Source organism: Geotrypetes seraphini, chromosome 4 (genome assembly GCF_902459505.1).
Source record: "Geotrypetes seraphini chromosome 4, aGeoSer1.1, whole genome shotgun sequence".
NCBI lineage: Eukaryota > Metazoa > Chordata > Amphibia > Gymnophiona > Dermophiidae > Geotrypetes > Geotrypetes seraphini.
The window spans coordinates 213,459,393-213,476,733 of NC_047087.1; the positions used below are offsets into that span (position 1 = coordinate 213,459,393).

Consider the following 17,341-nt stretch of genomic DNA (forward strand, 5'->3'; position numbering starts at 1 on the left):
TTCTTATAAAGAAAACTAGAACTTGGTGTTAAGTGTTAACACTTCAGTGAAATCAATTCATCCTTGTAACTCACCTCGAGCTGCTCTTTCCACGACAGGCTCAAATGCTTCTTTAATGCCTTCTCGAGCAGTTTTTGCACGACGCAGACCAAATTTACTTTTAGTGGCATAGCCCTAGTATAGCAAGAGGGAGCACTATTAATTAAGCTCTTGTACATTTACAAAGACAGTATGTTTATGTTTATTAAAACTTAATATACTGTTTAACTTTTGCCAAACAAAGGGGTCCTTTTACTAAAGGTGCACTAGCCAATTTAGCGTGCGCTAAACGCTAATGCGTCCATAGAATAGACGCATTAGCATTTAGCGTGTGCTAAATCATCTAGCACACCTTACTAAAAGGAGCCCAAAGAGTTTTACAATTGATAAGTAAAATGTAACCAAGATGATTTTTAAAAAATAAAATAAAATCACATTATCTACCATAAATCTTGTGACCTGCAGAACAGCTAGTACAGTGATTCCCAACCCTGTCCTGGAGGAACACCAGGCCAATCGGGTTTTCAGGCTAGCCCTAATGAATATGCATGAGAGAGATTTGCATATGATGGAAGTGATAGGCATGCAAATTTGCTTCATGCATATTCATTAGGGCTAGCCTGAAAACCCAATTGGCCTGGTGTTCCTCCAGGACAGGGTTGGGAACCACTGAGCTAGTATACCCTATTATCTCTCAAATCAAAAGCCTGTATAAATAGTTTTTAACAAATCCTTGAACTTTTTAAAATTTTCTTTCACACAAATGAAGTATGGAAGATTTGAAAGGTGCGAGACTGAGTAGATGCCCATCAAATCCTTCTCAAACTTGGTATTATCTTACACTGATTATATTCTATGACTCTCATATATACTCTAGCCCAGGGGTAGGGAACTCCAGTCCTCGAGAGCCTTATTCCAGTCGGGTTTTCAGGATTTCCCCAATGAATATGCATGAGATCTATTTGCATACACTGCTTTCAATGCATATTCATTGAGGAAATCCTGAAAACCCGACTGGAATAAGGCTCTCGAGGACCGAAATTCCCTGCCCCTGCTCTAGCCAGACGTTTACTGATACCATGGTCATTGTAATACACTTTATGGGCCAGTCAACAATTTAAAATTTACTCTATGCAATATAAATAACCAATGGTAAAATACAGATTGATATGATTCTTTTTTTTAACAATTGTCTAACAATCTTAGTGCCACATTTTCCATTTCTTGCAAATCACTTAAAGCAGGGGTGTCCAATGTCGGTCCTCGAGGGCCGCAGTCTAGTCGGGTTTTCAGGATTTCCCCAATGAATATGCATTGAAAGCAGTGCATGCAAATAGATCTCATGCATATTCATTGAGGAAATCCTGAAAACCCGACTGGACTGCGGCCCTCGAGGACCGACATTGAACACCCCTGCTTTAAGTGATTTGCAAGAAATGGAAAATGTGGCACTAAGATTGTTAGACACCCCTGACTTAAAGGTTCAAACTTAAGATTCTAACATATACATGGACATAATCAATTCTAGACACAAATAATGCATGAACTGTTTTTTCATTCAAACAGTGCTTTACTGAATGTAGTAATCTCAATATATTAAAACCCTAATACTCTCCAAGGTATGATCATTAAAGGCCAATTGCAAATTCACCATCACCCCCAAATATTTAAAATTTAACTACTGACAGAATAGGTTTACCTAAAAGAGTTGTAATGAGGGCTGGCTGAGGACCTCAACTTGTAATCCAGCATGTTAATTTAATCAATACTCAAAACCAGCCAGTACCTTTATCTGAAACAGTGATGTTACAGATAAAGTTTTGAAGCCAAGTAAGATCCCAATCTAATGGATCAATCTCTGCCAAAATTAAAACTATCTGCATACTCAATGTATTTTTGAGAATTTCAAAACATAAATTTACATAAAATATCTGCAAAATAAACTCTCCCTTGTATATTTATTATTAGTGGTGTAACAAAAATATTAAAAAGTACTGGTGAAAGGGCAGAACTCTATTGCCACCGCATAAGTTCTTTCTTTCAATAAAAGAAGTACACCATGTCAAAACTGTATTTGAAATTCCAATAGATTTTAATCTGCATAAAAGCAATTCATGATCCATAAGATCAAATGCCAATGCCAGATACAACAATATTGCAAGTGTGTACCGTATTTTCACGCATATAACGCGCGCGTTATACGCGTTTTTACCTACCGCGCATACCCCTCGCGCGTTATATGCGTGAGCGCGGTATACAAAAGTTTTAAAACATAGTTCCCACCCCGCCCGACGCCCGATTCACCCCCCCAGCAGGACCGCTCGCACCCCCACCCCGAACGACCGCTCGCACGCGCTCCCACCCACACCCGCATCCACGATCGGAGCAAGAGGGAGCCCAAGCCCTCTTGCCCGGCCGACTCCCCGACGTCCGATACATCCCCCCCCCCCGGCAGGACCACTCGCACCCCCACCCCGAACGACCGCTCGCACGCGCTCCCACCCACACCCGCATCCACGATCGGAGCAAGAGGGAGCCCAAGCCCTCTTGCCCGGCCGACTCCCCGACGTCCGATACATCCCCCCCCCCCGGCAGGACCACTCGCACCCCCATCCCGAACGACCGCCGACTTCCCGACAATATCGGGCCAGAAGGGAGCCTAAACCCTCCTGGCCACGGCGACCCCCTAACCCCACCCCGCACTACATTACGGGCAGGAGGGATCCCAGGCCCTCCTGCCCTCGACGCAAACCCCCCTCCCCCCCAAGAACCTCCGACCGCCCCCCAGCCGACCCGCGATCCCCCTGGCGACCCCCACGACCCCCCCACCCCCCTTCCCCGTACCTTTAGTAGTTGGCCGGACAGACGGGAGCCAAACCCGCCTGTCCGGCAGGCAGCCAACGAAGGAATGAGGCCGGATTGGCCCATCCATCCTAAAGCTCCGCCTACTGGTGGGGCCTAAGGCGCGTGGGCCAATCAGAATAGGCCCTGGAGCCTTAGGTCCCACCTGGGGGCGCGGCCTGAGGCACATGGGCCCAACCCGACCATGTGCCTCAGGCCGCGCCCCCAGGTGGGACCTAAGGCTCCAGGGCCTATTCTGATTGGCCCACGCGCCTTAGGCCCCACCAGTAGGCGGAGCTTTAGGATGGATGGGCCAATCCGGCCTCATTCCTTCGTTGGCTGCCTGCCGGACAGGCGGGTTTGGCTCCCGTCTGTCCGGCCAACTACTAAAGGTACGGGGAAGGGGGGTGGGGGGGTCGTGGGGGTCGCCAGGGGGATCGCGGGTCGGCTGGGGGGCGGTCGGAGGTTCTTGGGGGGGAGGGGGGTTTGCGTCGAGGGCAGGAGGGCCTGGGATCCCTCCTGCCCGTAATGTAGTGCGGGGTGGGGTTAGGGGGTCGCCGTGGCCAGGAGGGTTTGGGCTCCCTCCTGGCCCGATATTGTTGGGGAGTCGGCGGTCCTTCGGGGGGGGGGGGAGGGATGTATCGGACGTCGGGGGGGGGGCATCAGGCTTTCAGGATGGGGACAGACCTTCAAGGGGGGACAGTGCACGGAAGTCAGGGGGGGTGAACGGAGAGTCGGGACAGCGCACGGAAAGTCAGGGCGGGCGAAAGGAGCGTCGGGCAGCATGCGCGGTATACCCGTGAGCGCGGTATACCAAAGTTTTTGTACACATCAACGTGATTTCTGCGCGCTATACCCGTGTGCGCGTTTTATACGGGTGCGTGTTATTTGCGTGAAAATACGGTAATAGCCATTGTCCAATATTTCATATGCTTTGCTTGGAAAACTACATTTGCAAAATCCTGATTGCCGAGGATACGATATATTCTTCAAAAAAATTTAACAACTGTCCAAGTCCCACCTGTTCCAAAACTTTAGTTAGAAAACTACCCTGACGATATCTAGAACAGGATCTCAAGGCTAGAAACCTAATGCCAGGTCCTCTGGTTGGTAATGGGGCCCATCTTCTGCCCCTCAGCACTATCCCATTCCATTCCTGCAAAATAAATTATGTTTCCCCAGCGTCTAGTGGCCCAACCTGGACTAGTCAGCCTTTCTTCTTCACTCCTTCCTTCCTGCCAGCCAACCCAGAATTTTACAAACATGTCCTAGTGTCTAAGACTGGTCCTGTCCAATGCATCATAGAAGTACGAGCCAGGGGGTATGGCTCCTGTTATTAAGAGGTACCAGGAGGGAAACTGAGACATGTCTTTAAAATTCTGCCCAGACAGGAGGGAGGAGTGTCAAACACCAGGGAAGCTTTTTCCTGAGGAATCCTAAAAAAGGTCAACGGTAAAACAAAGAGATCCCAGCTTGCTCTTAACTAGAGACGAAGACTCTATATCTCAAGTGCCCAAAGTCAGCAACCAGAGCATATCATAGTTACTAGGCTTGTAAAAGGGTTATCATTGATAACCATCTTATTTTCTCTGTGAGCAACTTTTAAATTACACAAATGTTTACGCATTAGCTTATGCTGTATACTGTAAGATACTTAGCTCGGGTCAAGTGTAACGGAGGAAAGCCGGGCGTTAGACTTGACCCGAGCTAAGTATCTTACAGTATACAGCATAAGCTAATGCGTAAACATTTGTGTAATTTAAAAGTTGCTCACAGAGAAAATAAGACGGTTATCAATGATAGCCCTGTTACAAGCCTAGTAACTATGATATGCTCTGGTTGCTGACTTTGGGCACTTGAGAGATAGAGTCTTCGTCTCTAGTTAAGAGCAAGCTGGGATCTCTTTGTTTTATCGTTGACCATTTTTAGGATTTTGAGTAGCGATACTATTTATTGATTGGACTGTTTTTTCCTGAGGCCATACATAAAAAAGCCTAACGCGGCTTCATAAAAGGGAGGGTTAAATAACTTATATGCTAAGTGGAGTTTGTTACTATAAACCTAAAGCTGATCTAGTCTTTTATCTTATCTACAATGAACTAAATTTGATTGGAAATCATTGATTATAAGACATGTAATGACACTGCCTGAAGGCTGGGCTAAAATGACTGAAGAACTAGAGAATGACACGGTGGTTGTTACCCGCGGCTAGCTGCGGGTAACCCGCCAAAACGGTGACTAAAAAGGTCACCGAAAGATCGGGGACAAGGCAATTCACCGCCCCGTGGAGCGGTGAATGGTTAGCACGTGCGGTGAACGAGCGTTCGATCCGGTAGCTCCCTCTCTTCTGCCGGCCACGCATCTCCCTCCCTCCCTCCCTCCCTCCTTTTCTTGTTGAAACTGGCGATTTCTATAAGGCTAAGAGCTGTATTACAGCCGGAGCCTTGAAGTTGCGTCGCGTTGCCTGCTGGAAATATCTCCTCCGACGCAACTTCCTGTTTCCGGTTGCATCGGAGGAGACTTTTCTAGCAGGCAACCCGACGCGACTTCAAAGCTTCGGCTGTAATACAGCACATAGCCTTATACAAATTGCCAGTTTCGCCACAAGAGAAGGTAAGAGGGAGGAAGGGAGAGAAATGCACGGCTGGCCGGCGGGAGGGAGCTGCTGGACCGCGTAAAGGGTGCTGGGGGTGGGGGGATGGAAAAGACGCTGAAGACGGGGATGGGGCGGTGAAAGGGAGAGCGGGGACGGTGACGGGGTGGTGAAGGGGATGGGGCCAGAAATTTTCCCCGTGTCATTCTCTATGAAGAACCTCTGTGTCCTATCATTCCATGAATCATAAACAAGGTATTTTTAGTTTTATTGGGTTTTTTTGTTGCAATGCTCCATTTGTGGTTTGTCAAATGCTATGCAATTGAGGGCTCCTTTTACAAAGGTGCGCTAGCGTTTTTAGGGCACACACCGGATTAGCGTGCACTAGCTGAAAAACCAACACCTGCTCAAGAGGAGGCAGTAGCGGCTAGCACATGCTATTCTGCGTGTTAAGGCCCTAACACACTTTTGTAAAAGGAGCCCTGAGTATCTGTGCTTTTATCAGTTGTTCTTCAATCTGCCAATAAAGATCTATATAAATTTTGAAAAAAAAAGTTCTCTACAATTTTCCACTTGTGGGATTTGACACACTCAGCACTGTCAGTTTAGAGCTCAAAAATATTAGCTCATTCAGCTTACACAAGCTTTGTGACTGAAAATCAATGACAAGCAAATCTGACTTCTAGCAGGAGAAGTCAGATTCCCCTTCACCAAGAGATTGATAATGGAAAAAACATTTTAACTGCCCCTAAAATAGGGTTGTTGAGGACTGAAAATATAAAGGATATATACTTTGGCTTCTTTTTGATGGGCTAAATGAAGATCAAATGGGGTGGGGATTTAGCTTTTAATAAGAGATATGAACATTAAAAAAAACCACAATACTGTTGATCCTAGTGGGGGGTTGCTTATGGTTGTGTATGCTTCTTTGAACACTGTTCAACCTGTCATGAAAATGCTTGTGATAATTTCTCCATTCCTTGCAGATGTAGTGCTTTCACTTATACAGACAGTTTTTGTATTCTTTTGTTGCATTTGTTATGATTTCTTCAATAAAGGATAACTTATCTGTACTTTTCTTTAATTTCAAGAGATTTAACTTTAATGCATATTTTCAGCAATTTCTATACCGCTGAACACTTCACGATACTTTCTTGCAGTTACAATAACATTTTAAAATCAAACTCTGTATTTGGCTTAAAATTGTTCCTTTATTAAAATTGACATTGTACTGTAGTTTGTAGTAACCTTGATTACTGCAATAAGCTTTTATAGAGCAAGCAAAATATTGCCACCACAAATTATGGGGTCCTTTTACTAAGGCAAGCTAACCGTTTTACCTAAAACAGCTAGCACACCTTAGCAAAAGGACCCCTATATGAGATTATTGGAAGAAATACTGCCAGTAAGACTAACCCACCTGGTTTGGTTGTAAAACCCCATAATTGGTCTTCACACATGAATTCTTTAAAGCTGGTGGGGCTTGCGAGAAGGTTGGGCGGTGGCCCCTTAAAGGCAAATTCCGCAAACATATTAATCTTGCCACCAACATGATGCTGCAGTAGATTCAATAGCAAACTCTCCTGAAATGGCATAAGAATACACTGTTAAATGCATACTGTTTAACCAATGATGAGGGAGTGCTGAAAAATTCTCAGCCCAACCAAACAACCAACTTCCTAAATTCTGAGGGTTATTTTGCCACTGTAGCTGAAGTGCTATCTTATTTCATTAAGTGGCAATGTGCAGAACAAAATTCTGTTTTGACATTGTTTTACATCATTGATTGAACCATATCTACATCATTCTCTTGGTTGGGCTGAGAACTTTTCAGCATTCCCTTGTAAATATGCAGTTAGTTATTTTATCCCAGGACAAGCAGGCAGCATATTCTCCACACATGTGGGTGACGTCATCTACGGAGCCCCGATCGGACACTCTCGCAAGCAAACTTTCTTGAAGATCTTCAAGCTTGAGAGTACCGCATCAAAGCGGTGTACAATATCAGTTTGTGAGGTACTTAGACTCTTAACTTATCTATTCCTAGAATTAAAAGTATAACTATTGTAGCAAGAAGGAATATCCATTAAAATGAAACATTATGAAATACTGCAGGGAACAATGGATAGTGCTGCACAAAAAAAGCCCTTTATAAAATCAATTTTATGTCATTTATGCAATAGTCAACATGTGTAAATTTAATGTGGTGGTAACATGTGACTAGCCATCAGAGCAAATCCAGGAGAAACAGTGAAAAAAGTCATTAAGAACATATGAATTGCTGCTGCTGGGTCAGACCAGTGGTCCATCCTGCCCAGCAGTACACTCATGCGGCGGTTCCCCAGGTCAGAGACCAGAGCTCTAAATGAATCCAGCCTCACCTGCGTACGTCCCATTTTAGCTGAAACTTGTCCAGCTTAGTCTTGAAACCCTGGAGGGTGTTTTCCACTACAAAAGACTCTGGATGAGCATTCCAGCTCTCTACCACTCTCTGGGTGAAGAAGAACTTCCTTACGTTTGTACGGAATCTATCCCCTTTCAACTTTAGAGAATGCCCTCTCGTTCTCCCTACCTTGGAGAGTGTGAACAGTCTGTCTTTATCTACCAAGTCTATTCCCTTCAGTATTTAGAATGTTTCGATCATGTCTCCTCTTTTCAAGGGAGAAGAGGCCCAGTTTTTCCAATCTCTCACTGTACGGCAACTCCTCCAGCCCCTTAACCATTTTATTCACTCTTCTCTGGACCCTTTCGAGTAGTACCGTGTCCTTCTTCATGTACAGCAACCAGTGCTGGATGCAGTACTCCAGGTGAGGGCGCACCATGTTCCGGTACAGCGGCATGATAACCTTTTCCGAACTGTTCGTGTTCCCCTTCTTTATCATTCCTAGCATTCTGTTCGCCCTTTTTGCCACCGCAGCACATTGTGCAGACGGCTTCATCGACTTGTCGATCAGAACTCCCAAGTCTCTTTCCTGGGAGATCTCTCCAAGTAACGCCACGGACATCCTGTATTCGTGCATGAGATTTTTGTTACCAACATCACTTTGCACTTATCCACGTAGAACCTCATTTGCCATGTCGATGCCCATTTCTCGAGCTTGATTATGTCACTTTGTAGATCTTCACAATCTCCCTGTGTCTTCACTACTCTGAATAACTTTGTATCATCCGCAAATTTAATCACCTCACTCGTCGTACCAATGTCCAGATCGTTTATAAAGATGTTGAAGAGCATGAGTCCAAGCACCGAGCCCTGCAGCACTCCGCTGGTGACACTCTTCCAGTCTAAGTATTGTCAATTTACCCCCACTCTCTGCTTCCTATGCTCCAGCCAGTTTTTAATCCACATTGAGTATTTCACCCTCTATTCCATGGGCTGCACTCAAACTTCAAACATTTATTGCTATCAATAGCCCTTGTACTTAGTGAATGTACTAAAATACTGTACGGTACATACAATACAACTTTCATTTTTAATATTAACTGCATTTCAATTAAACCTTACTGCTGCTTTAGCTTACCAGCCTCTAAGTTTCCTCTCTCGCTAGAAAACCTGGTAAAGCAAAGGTCTCTATGAACAGCCTTACCCATGCTTTTTTTTACAATAATCAAAGTGGGCAAATAAATAGTCCAGATGTACTAAACGTGTTTTGTTTTTTAATTTATTTATAGAATTTTTAAACAATTGCCAAGCATAAACGTCTTGAAAAGAAAAGTGTAATCAAATCATATTTAACTTAAATTAACTTTCAAAACTTTGAAAGATACTTCAAATTATTACAATATAAACACAAGATGTGAATTCAATTGATCACACACTAGTCCTCCAATCTCGGATCCAAAACTTAAGAGTAATAATAATAATTATAATAATTTATTTTTTTTGTATACCGCCATACCCAGGGAGTTCTAGGCGGTTCACAACAAATAGATGAATTACATACAGTGCGACTGGAAAAAGAAGAACATAGCAAGGCAATCGAAAGGTCAAAACTAGTTTACATTGACAATTTATGTGAGAGAAGGGCTAATACAGAGCACATACAGTATGTACTGTAAGAGAATACAATTGGATTTATAAGAAGGGGGAACAAAGCATATTAGATGAGAGGGGGGAGCAACAATCTTGGAAGGGTGGGGAAAAAGTAAAGGAAGAAGTGGGAAGCATTGAGGAGGGGAGGGTTAAGGATTTGATCTGTTGCAAAGAAGAGTTTTTGATCTGTTTTCTAATGTGGAGAAGGGGAACGTTAAGGCGGAAGTGGGGAGCATTAAGGATTTGGTCCATTGAAAAGTAGAGTTTTGAGCTTTTTTCTAAAGTGGAGGTATGAAGAGGCGTCAAGTATAATTTGGGCGAGCCATGAATTTAGTTTGGCCGCTTGAAAAGAGAAGGTTCATTCGAGGAATCTTTTAAGATGACACGATTTCAGTGAGGGAAAAGCGAACATAGTTATTCTGCGGGAGCTCTTATTATTATAGTTCAGGTTGAAGTGGGGGTAAAGATAGTCTGGTGACATACCAGATACGGTTTTGTAGCAGATGCAGGAGAACTTGATTAAACTCACATAACTTTTATCTAAGAAAGCCATTTAACTACTGCAGCACAGAGAACTAATCCTTATTATTTAGGCACAGTTATTGTTCCATTCTCAAGACGTTCCATTGAGAGAAAACTTATCAAATGAAATGGGTCAGTAAAAACATTATTTTAAAGAACGGTATCTGACTACACATTTGCATGGATATCTCAAAAAGAAAAGACCTCCTATTTGAGTCACTCCAGGTTTCAACTTTTGAGCCTCCCGATTCGGTGACCAATCCTCCTCCTGCCTTCAGGAGCGGCAGCGCTGCCTTTTGCTGGCAGTCCACTGCCGCTCCTGCTTTAGAATACCTGAAAGCAGGAGGAGGGTTGGTCATCGAATCGGGAGGCCGAGGGTGGAGGGCCTGGAGCTGATAGTGGATCTCCGGTTTTACCTTAGCCTCTGATCCGAGTTGAAGTCACACACAGGTGGAGCGCTGCATTGCGGGCACACAGATTTGCCTTAGTGTAACAGGACAGAGGGGAGCCAGGAAGTATCTCCGGAGAATCAGAACCTGGGATCCCCTCAGGAGACCAGTAACGGATTCCCCCTCGAACTGGGCAGCACAGAAACTCCTTTCCCTAGCCCTGTTAGAGCGCTACTCCTTCCATCTTGCAGCCTGGCTCTATTCCTCCGCTACTGCACTTCCTCGGTCACTTCTTCATTTTGCACCCGGAACTACCCGCAGCAACCTCAGCATTCTATTATTACTGTAAAAAGACTCGGCAAACTTCCCCCTCTGCTGTGGCCAGCCATTAGGGAGGGAGAGGGAGGCAGGGCGAAGCGACAGGAAGAATTCTCCAGAAGGCGACTCTTGGTCTGTTGCTTACGATTGAACCTCGATTGGTGGAGGGAGGACTCAGCTGGCTCGGGATAGGCAGAGAAGTGGCAGCGGGGATTAAGGTGGGGTGGTCTGGGTTTCTTTTTGGTTTTCTGGTCTAGCGGTGTTTTGCAATTTTTTGGTTTGTTTCGGGTTTTTTTTTCCAGTAATCTATTGTTTTTGGATCTGTTTCTCTAGCTGTTTCAATAGGAAATAATTTCTTAGTCTGCCCCTCCTTCTTTTTTTTTAGTATTTAAAGTGGCTTAAGCCAGACCTTTATTTTTGAGGGGCTTTAAACCCACAGTAGGTGGACACAAAATTGGGCTTTGACTTCTTCCCTGATCTCTATACCCTCCTACACTCCCTCCCCCAGTGACCTCAACAGCTGAAGAGGTTCTCCTCCTGGGGCCTAAAGCCAGAGACTCCCCAAAACTAGCAGTTGGCATCACTTTCCTTGGGCTGTCACCATAACTCTCTCCCTCTACCACACACACCTTGTATGGTCAGTTTTTGTGCATGCGTGAAAGTCAAGCATGCTTGGGAGGGGGTGGTGCATGATGGTCCTTGAAAAATACATACCAGTGCCACCAACCATGAGTATTGAGAAGTCACCAAAGTAGCACTTCTGCTGGCAGGGCAGGGCTTTAGCACCAGGAAGCAACAGCATTGTTTTGCATACTACATAAGAATCTAGGCAGCACACACATCAGGTTCACTATTCCTTCTCACCACAGCATTGTAAACATTTTAGTGAGCAGTACAACATCAATATACCTATTGCACGGGTGTTAAACTCAGGCCCGTAGGGTAATTAAATTTGTCCCGTGAGAAAATACCCTGTTCCCTCCATTTCATTGTCCACCATCTCTCTCTCCTGGCTTTCTGGTCTCACCTTCAAAGCAGCCTGCAGAGAATTGCTGGTTGACTGTAGCGATCCTAGCAGGCTGCCATAGCCTCTGCAGCACATTCCCTCTGCCACAGTCCCATAAGTCACAGAAGTTGGATATAAGGGATGATACTGGATAGGAGAGTAGTTGGGAAGAGAAAGGGAGAGATGGTGGTCTCTGGGGTGGTGGGGAAGGATGGAGAGATTCTGGATGAAAGGGTAGTTGAGAAAAGGAAAGAATGGATCTGGGGATGGTGGGGTCCATTGCTGCAGCTTCAGGGATGGAGACGAAAAAAGGAAAGATGCCAGACCTCCGGGGAAGGGGAGGACAGAGAAGAAAGATGGATGGTTAGCACAGAGAAAGAAGGAAACGACAAATGGGCAGCAGACCCTGGCAAGTGAATTATCAGAAGACAACCTGGAAACAACATGATTTGAATAATGAACAGGTAACAAAAGATAGAAAAAATAATTTTATTTTCAGTTTTGTGATTACAATATGTCAGATTTGAAATGTGTATCCTGCCAGAGCTGGTGTTAGACCATGAACGTGAGCTAGGATTTAACAGAGAGAGGAAAAGTATTTTTTGTTTAAACCACAGCGCCAGTGTGGGTAGGAAAGGGCAAAGGGGGGTGAAAAGGCTAAAAAAGGGTGAAGAGGCTATAAAATAAACCCACCAGGATGTTTGAAAATAGAAAACAAACAAACACCCAATTGGGCAGGAACATCGAATCGAAAAATCATCGATTCAATAGGCTGAATCGAATAGAATTTTTTTTTCCTGAATCGGGCAGCACTACTCTGGACACATCAGGAAATATCTGGATATAGTATCCCAGGAAGTCCTTGGATCTGTTTTTGAAGAAAAGTTTTAAAATCCAATCCTTGTCTGGAGACAAAGCCACAGACATCAAGAGGGTGGCTGAAATAGCCACTTCTCTATCCAATTGTTCCAGTATAGCTCGGGGGGAAATTGATAAGATCTTAGGAAAATTTATAATCCTCAAATTATTAGCTCCACTATTAGAACATAAGAACATAAGAAGTTGCCTCCGCTGAGGCAGACCAGAGGTCCATCTCGCCCAGCGGTCCGCTCCCGCGGCGGCCCATCAGGCCCATTGCCTGAGCAATGGTCCCAGACTATCCCTATAACCTACCGCTACTCTTATCTGTACCCTTCAATTCCTTTATCCTCTAGGAACCTATCCAAACCTTCTTTGAAGCCTTGTAACGTGCTCCGGCCTATCACAGCCTCCGGAAGCGCGTTCCATGTGTCCACCACCCTCTGGGTGAAAAAGAACTATCTGGCATTTGTTTTAAACCTGTCTCCTTTTAATTTTTCCGAGTGCCCCCTTGTACTTGTGGTTCCCCGTAATCTGAAAAATCTGTCCCTGTCTACTTTTTCTATACCCTTCAGGATCTTGAAGGTTTCTATCATGTCTCCTCTAAGTCTCCGCTTTTCCAGGGAGAACAGCCCCAGCTTTTTCAGTCTGTCAGTATACGAGAGGTTTTCCATACCTCTTATCAGTTTAGTTGCTCTTCTCTGGACTCCCTCAAGTACCGCCATGTCCTTTTTGAGGTACGGCGACCAATATTGGACACAGTACTCCAGATGCGGTCGTACCATTGCACGATACAGTGGCAGGATGACCTCCTTTGTCCTGGTCGTGATACCCTTCTTAATGATACCCAACATTTTGTTTGCTTTTCTTGAGGCTGTGGCGCACTGTGCCGACGCCTTTAAAGACGTGTCCACCATCACTCCCAGGTCTCTTTCAAGGTTACTTACCCCTAGCAGTGATCCTCCCATTTTGTAGCTGAACATCGGGTTCTTTTTCCCTACATGCATGACCTTGCATTTCCCTACATTAAAGTTCATTTGCCATTTTTTGGCCCATTCTTCTAGCGTCGTTAGGTCCCTTTGCAGATCTTCGCAGTCTTCCATGGTTTCAACCCTGCGGTAGAGTTTGGTGTCATCCGCAAATTTAATAACTTCGCAATTTGTTCCCGCCTCCAGGTCATTAATAAATATATTGAACAGGAGCGGTCCCAGCACCGACCCCTGCGGAACTCCGCTCATGACCCCATGCCAGTCTGAGTAATGGCCCTTCACTCCAACCCTCTGTTTCCTGTCTGCCAGCCAGTTTTTGATCCATCGGTGGACCTCCCCTTGCACCCCGTGTCTCCACAGCTTTTTAAGCAGTCTTTCATGCGGTACCTTGTCAAAGGCTTTTTGAAAGTCAAGGTAAATGATGTCAATGGATTCCCCTTTATCCACCTGTCTGTTTACCCCCTCAAAGAAGTACAATAAGTTTGTGAGGCATGACCTACCCTTGCAGAAGCCGTGCTGGCTCGACTTTAGCTGTCCATTGTTTTCTATGTGTTCACAGATACTGTCCTTAATCAGTGCTTCCATCATTTTTCCCGGGACCGAGGTCAAGCTCACCGGCCTGTAGTTCCCTGGGTCCCCCCTTGAACCCTTCTTGAAGATGGGTGTGACATTTGCAATTTTCCAATCCTCCGGGATCTCTCCAGATTTTAAGGATAGGTTACATATTTGGCGAAGTGGCTCTGCTATTACGTTCCTTAGTTCCTTGAGTACCCTTGGGTGAATGCCGTCCGGACCTGGCGATTTGTCGCTCTTTAGTCTGTCTATCTGCCTGAGGACATCCTCTTGGCTTACCTCTAGTTGGACCAGCTTTTCATCCCGATCCCCATTTACGATGTCCTCCGGTTCCGGAATATTGGATGTATCCTCCCTCGTGAAGACTGACGTGAAGAACTTATTTAACCTGTCTGCTATCTCTTTTTCCTCTTTTACCACTCCTTTTTTGTCTCCATCATCCAATGGCCCCACTTCTTCCCTTGCCGGTTGCTTCCCCTTCACATATCTGAAGAACGATTTGAAGTTTGTTGCTTCCCCCGCCAGTCTCTCCTCATATTCCCTTTTAGCTTTTTTAACCACACGGTGAAAAAAGCTAAAAGCTATTATTCTCTAGCGCTTCCAATTTCCTCTGCATAATTATATTATCTTTGACCAGTAAGTCTTGATTATTTTTAACTGATATTAGTTCATTGTCTATCTTCTGTACATCTGTTTTTAGCAAGGATATATCTTGTTTTCGGAAATGTATTTCTCCTTTCTGTTCTTTGATTTCTCTGTCCAAATTTTTTATTTGGAGATTTAAGGAGTTCCCCAAATTTGCCACCAGATCCCATAATGCTTCAAGGTTGACTTCTGGGTGTTTAATAGCTAAAAAAAGATATGATTGTGTGGTGAGAGGTTGTTCTAAGTTTTGGTTTACCTCAATGAAGTCTTGTATCCCCTCAGCTTTAGTTGTCTGGTCGCAGGTCCTGGCAGAGTGAACAAATCACTCTGAGATGTTTCGGTCAGCGAGTCCTCCAACATACTGGCCTCTCGAGATGAGTGCTTCCTCTTCGGGTGCTCTCTGATCCTGCGGACAGCTGGCTGCATGCGGAAACGACTAGAGAGGTGGCGTCCTTACGTTGGGGCTTAAGGTGACATCAAGCCCTGAGGTTTTCGCCGCCACACTATTCCCCGGCGCTCCTTGTTCCTGCTGGAGACGTTGAAGGTCATCGATTGTGACCGAGGGGGCTATCGGTCGCCGGGAGGCACCACCGGCATTCTTCCCCCGTCTTTTTGGCATGATTTCCGAGGTAGGGCTGACAATCAGTGGCGTCTTTACTGCAGCAAGCTAAAAGCAGCCATTTTGGATCAAAGTTTTGAGGGTTTTTTTTTAACTGTAGCTTGATGTAAAACACCTGATTGCACCTTCACTATATATTTGATCACAAACATTTCTCCCATGGCTACTGAAGAGAAGTAAAGGCCTCATACTGAGTACAGACATGAAAGCATGCTTGGTGCACTTGATGCCAGAAATAAGGTGTCTTCTGGACAAATTTCATATTAACTAAGGACTATGTCTCCAATAATTAGCTGTCCCTTCAATTTTAACTTGGAAGTGAAGGCTTAACCATCTAGTGGGCCTTACCAAACAAGTGCTTTTTGGTCACCCATTGTAATATAATTTTGAAACATCTTGTGTGTTCTAACTGTCTAGAAAGACACAGCAAGTAATAAGTCTCCCTTGTTACCTCCTATTGATAGTTAAAAAGGTTTAAAAAAAAAAAAAAGTGGTGAGAAGTACCAATGAATCTCTGTGGAAAATAGTGGCTGTAGCTCTAACCCAAGCCCATCCCCAATTTTTGCTCTTGACAAAAATTTACTAGACTAAAAATCTGCCCGAAACGGCATTCAATTACACCTCTAAGAGGGCCCATCTTAAAAGTCTGAGCCCTAGTCATTTGTCTATGTGTATTGAGAGCTTCTATACCGCTACTAAAGACTGGGGAATCATTTCAGAGCGGTTTGCATGAGCTTCTTCTACAAGGTGTTACAATACATGGGCTCTTTACTGAAATGCATGGAGCTCTGTGGTGTTACACATTACGGAGTTATTAATGCCGGCATATGTCTAAGTCTATAACTTTAGTACAGTATGCCCCACTCCCCAATCCAAAGCTCAAAAATGATGACGGACAAAAGAACAGGAAATGCCTAAAATCCCTCTTCACACGCATTCGAAGACCAGAGGACCAGGCTCCCTTTCCCGTGGTCTGCCATGTCTCCCTCTCCCTCTCTCCACCGGTTCAACATCTCTCCCTTCTTCTCCCTGTCCGTGCTCCGTCACTTCTGCCTGAAAAACCCTCCCCCTCCTACCATTAATCTCCTACCTGAGGTCTACCACCACTAGTCCCACAGTTTTCCTTCTCCGATGTCCTCTCTCTCCTCTTAATGCGTTCCACTGCCACCGTCCCGGAAACAGGAAGTTGCGTAGAGGAGACCGTGACGCCGGGGGAATTGAAAAAAAATATTACGTCAGTGGAGGGGCGGGACTGCACGGGAACGGGAGTCAGCAGGGATGGAAGTAATTCCTGCGGGGTTAACATGCGCGTACCCGGGAACAGGGTCCTCCAGGACGTCCGAGTACCGACTCCTTAGTGTCCCTTCAATAAGTTTAGCGCAACCGCTCTCTGCCCGGGCTGATGTAACAAGGCTCACGCTGACACATGCGCGGACCAGCAGCATCAGAGATCATCTGATGTATCGGCGCACGCCTGTGGCTTTCAGTTGCAACCTGATTGCTGCACGTGGAGGTCATCATCACACCTACGAGGTAGTATACTGGGCGATGACCTCTGATGTCTGATTATTGTAGCTAGGACCCCGAGGACTTGCTCAACAATGCTAGTTAACCCTGGTTTATCACCGAAGTGGTACCTGTTGAATAATGGCACCGGGAGTTATAAGAGCAGCGCTAATGCTGATTGTATAAGTCGCCTTCTTTTTAAATTCAGGCTGGGTCTACAAATAATTTGTGCATAAAACACATGCCTGCACTTGGAGGCTGTGTTAAGGGTAGACTGAGGGTGAAGGTATATACCTGAAACCCCTCAAACCAAGAAACAGGGTGCTACCCAGAGAGATTTTTATTCAATTTTCTATACTGTTCTCCCAAGGGAGCTCAGAACGTTTTACATACATTTATTCAGGTACTCA

The 17,341-nt window shown here is 45.0% G+C and overlaps 1 protein-coding gene across 2 annotated transcripts in view; it reads right to left on the reverse strand.

The window, feature by feature from the left end:
* Positions 1 to 16,875, reverse strand: part of GHITM (growth hormone inducible transmembrane protein) — a 77,344-nt gene extending 60,469 nt beyond the window's left edge. The window contains exons 1-3 of one of the 2 annotated variants that reach the window (XM_033943794.1): positions 16,740 to 16,875; positions 6,894 to 7,056; positions 75 to 174 (exon numbers count right to left, since the gene is read on the reverse strand). In XM_033943794.1, the coding sequence (XP_033799685.1) occupies positions 75 to 174; positions 6,894 to 7,025 (232 nt within the window). In that variant the 5' untranslated portion in view covers positions 7,026 to 7,056; positions 16,740 to 16,875. Of the gene's footprint in view, positions 1 to 74; positions 175 to 6,893; positions 7,057 to 16,515; positions 16,711 to 16,739 lie in introns of those variants that run through there. The other variant, XM_033943793.1, reaches the window with a different exon arrangement.
* Between the last annotated feature and the right edge of the window lie 466 nt (positions 16,876 to 17,341).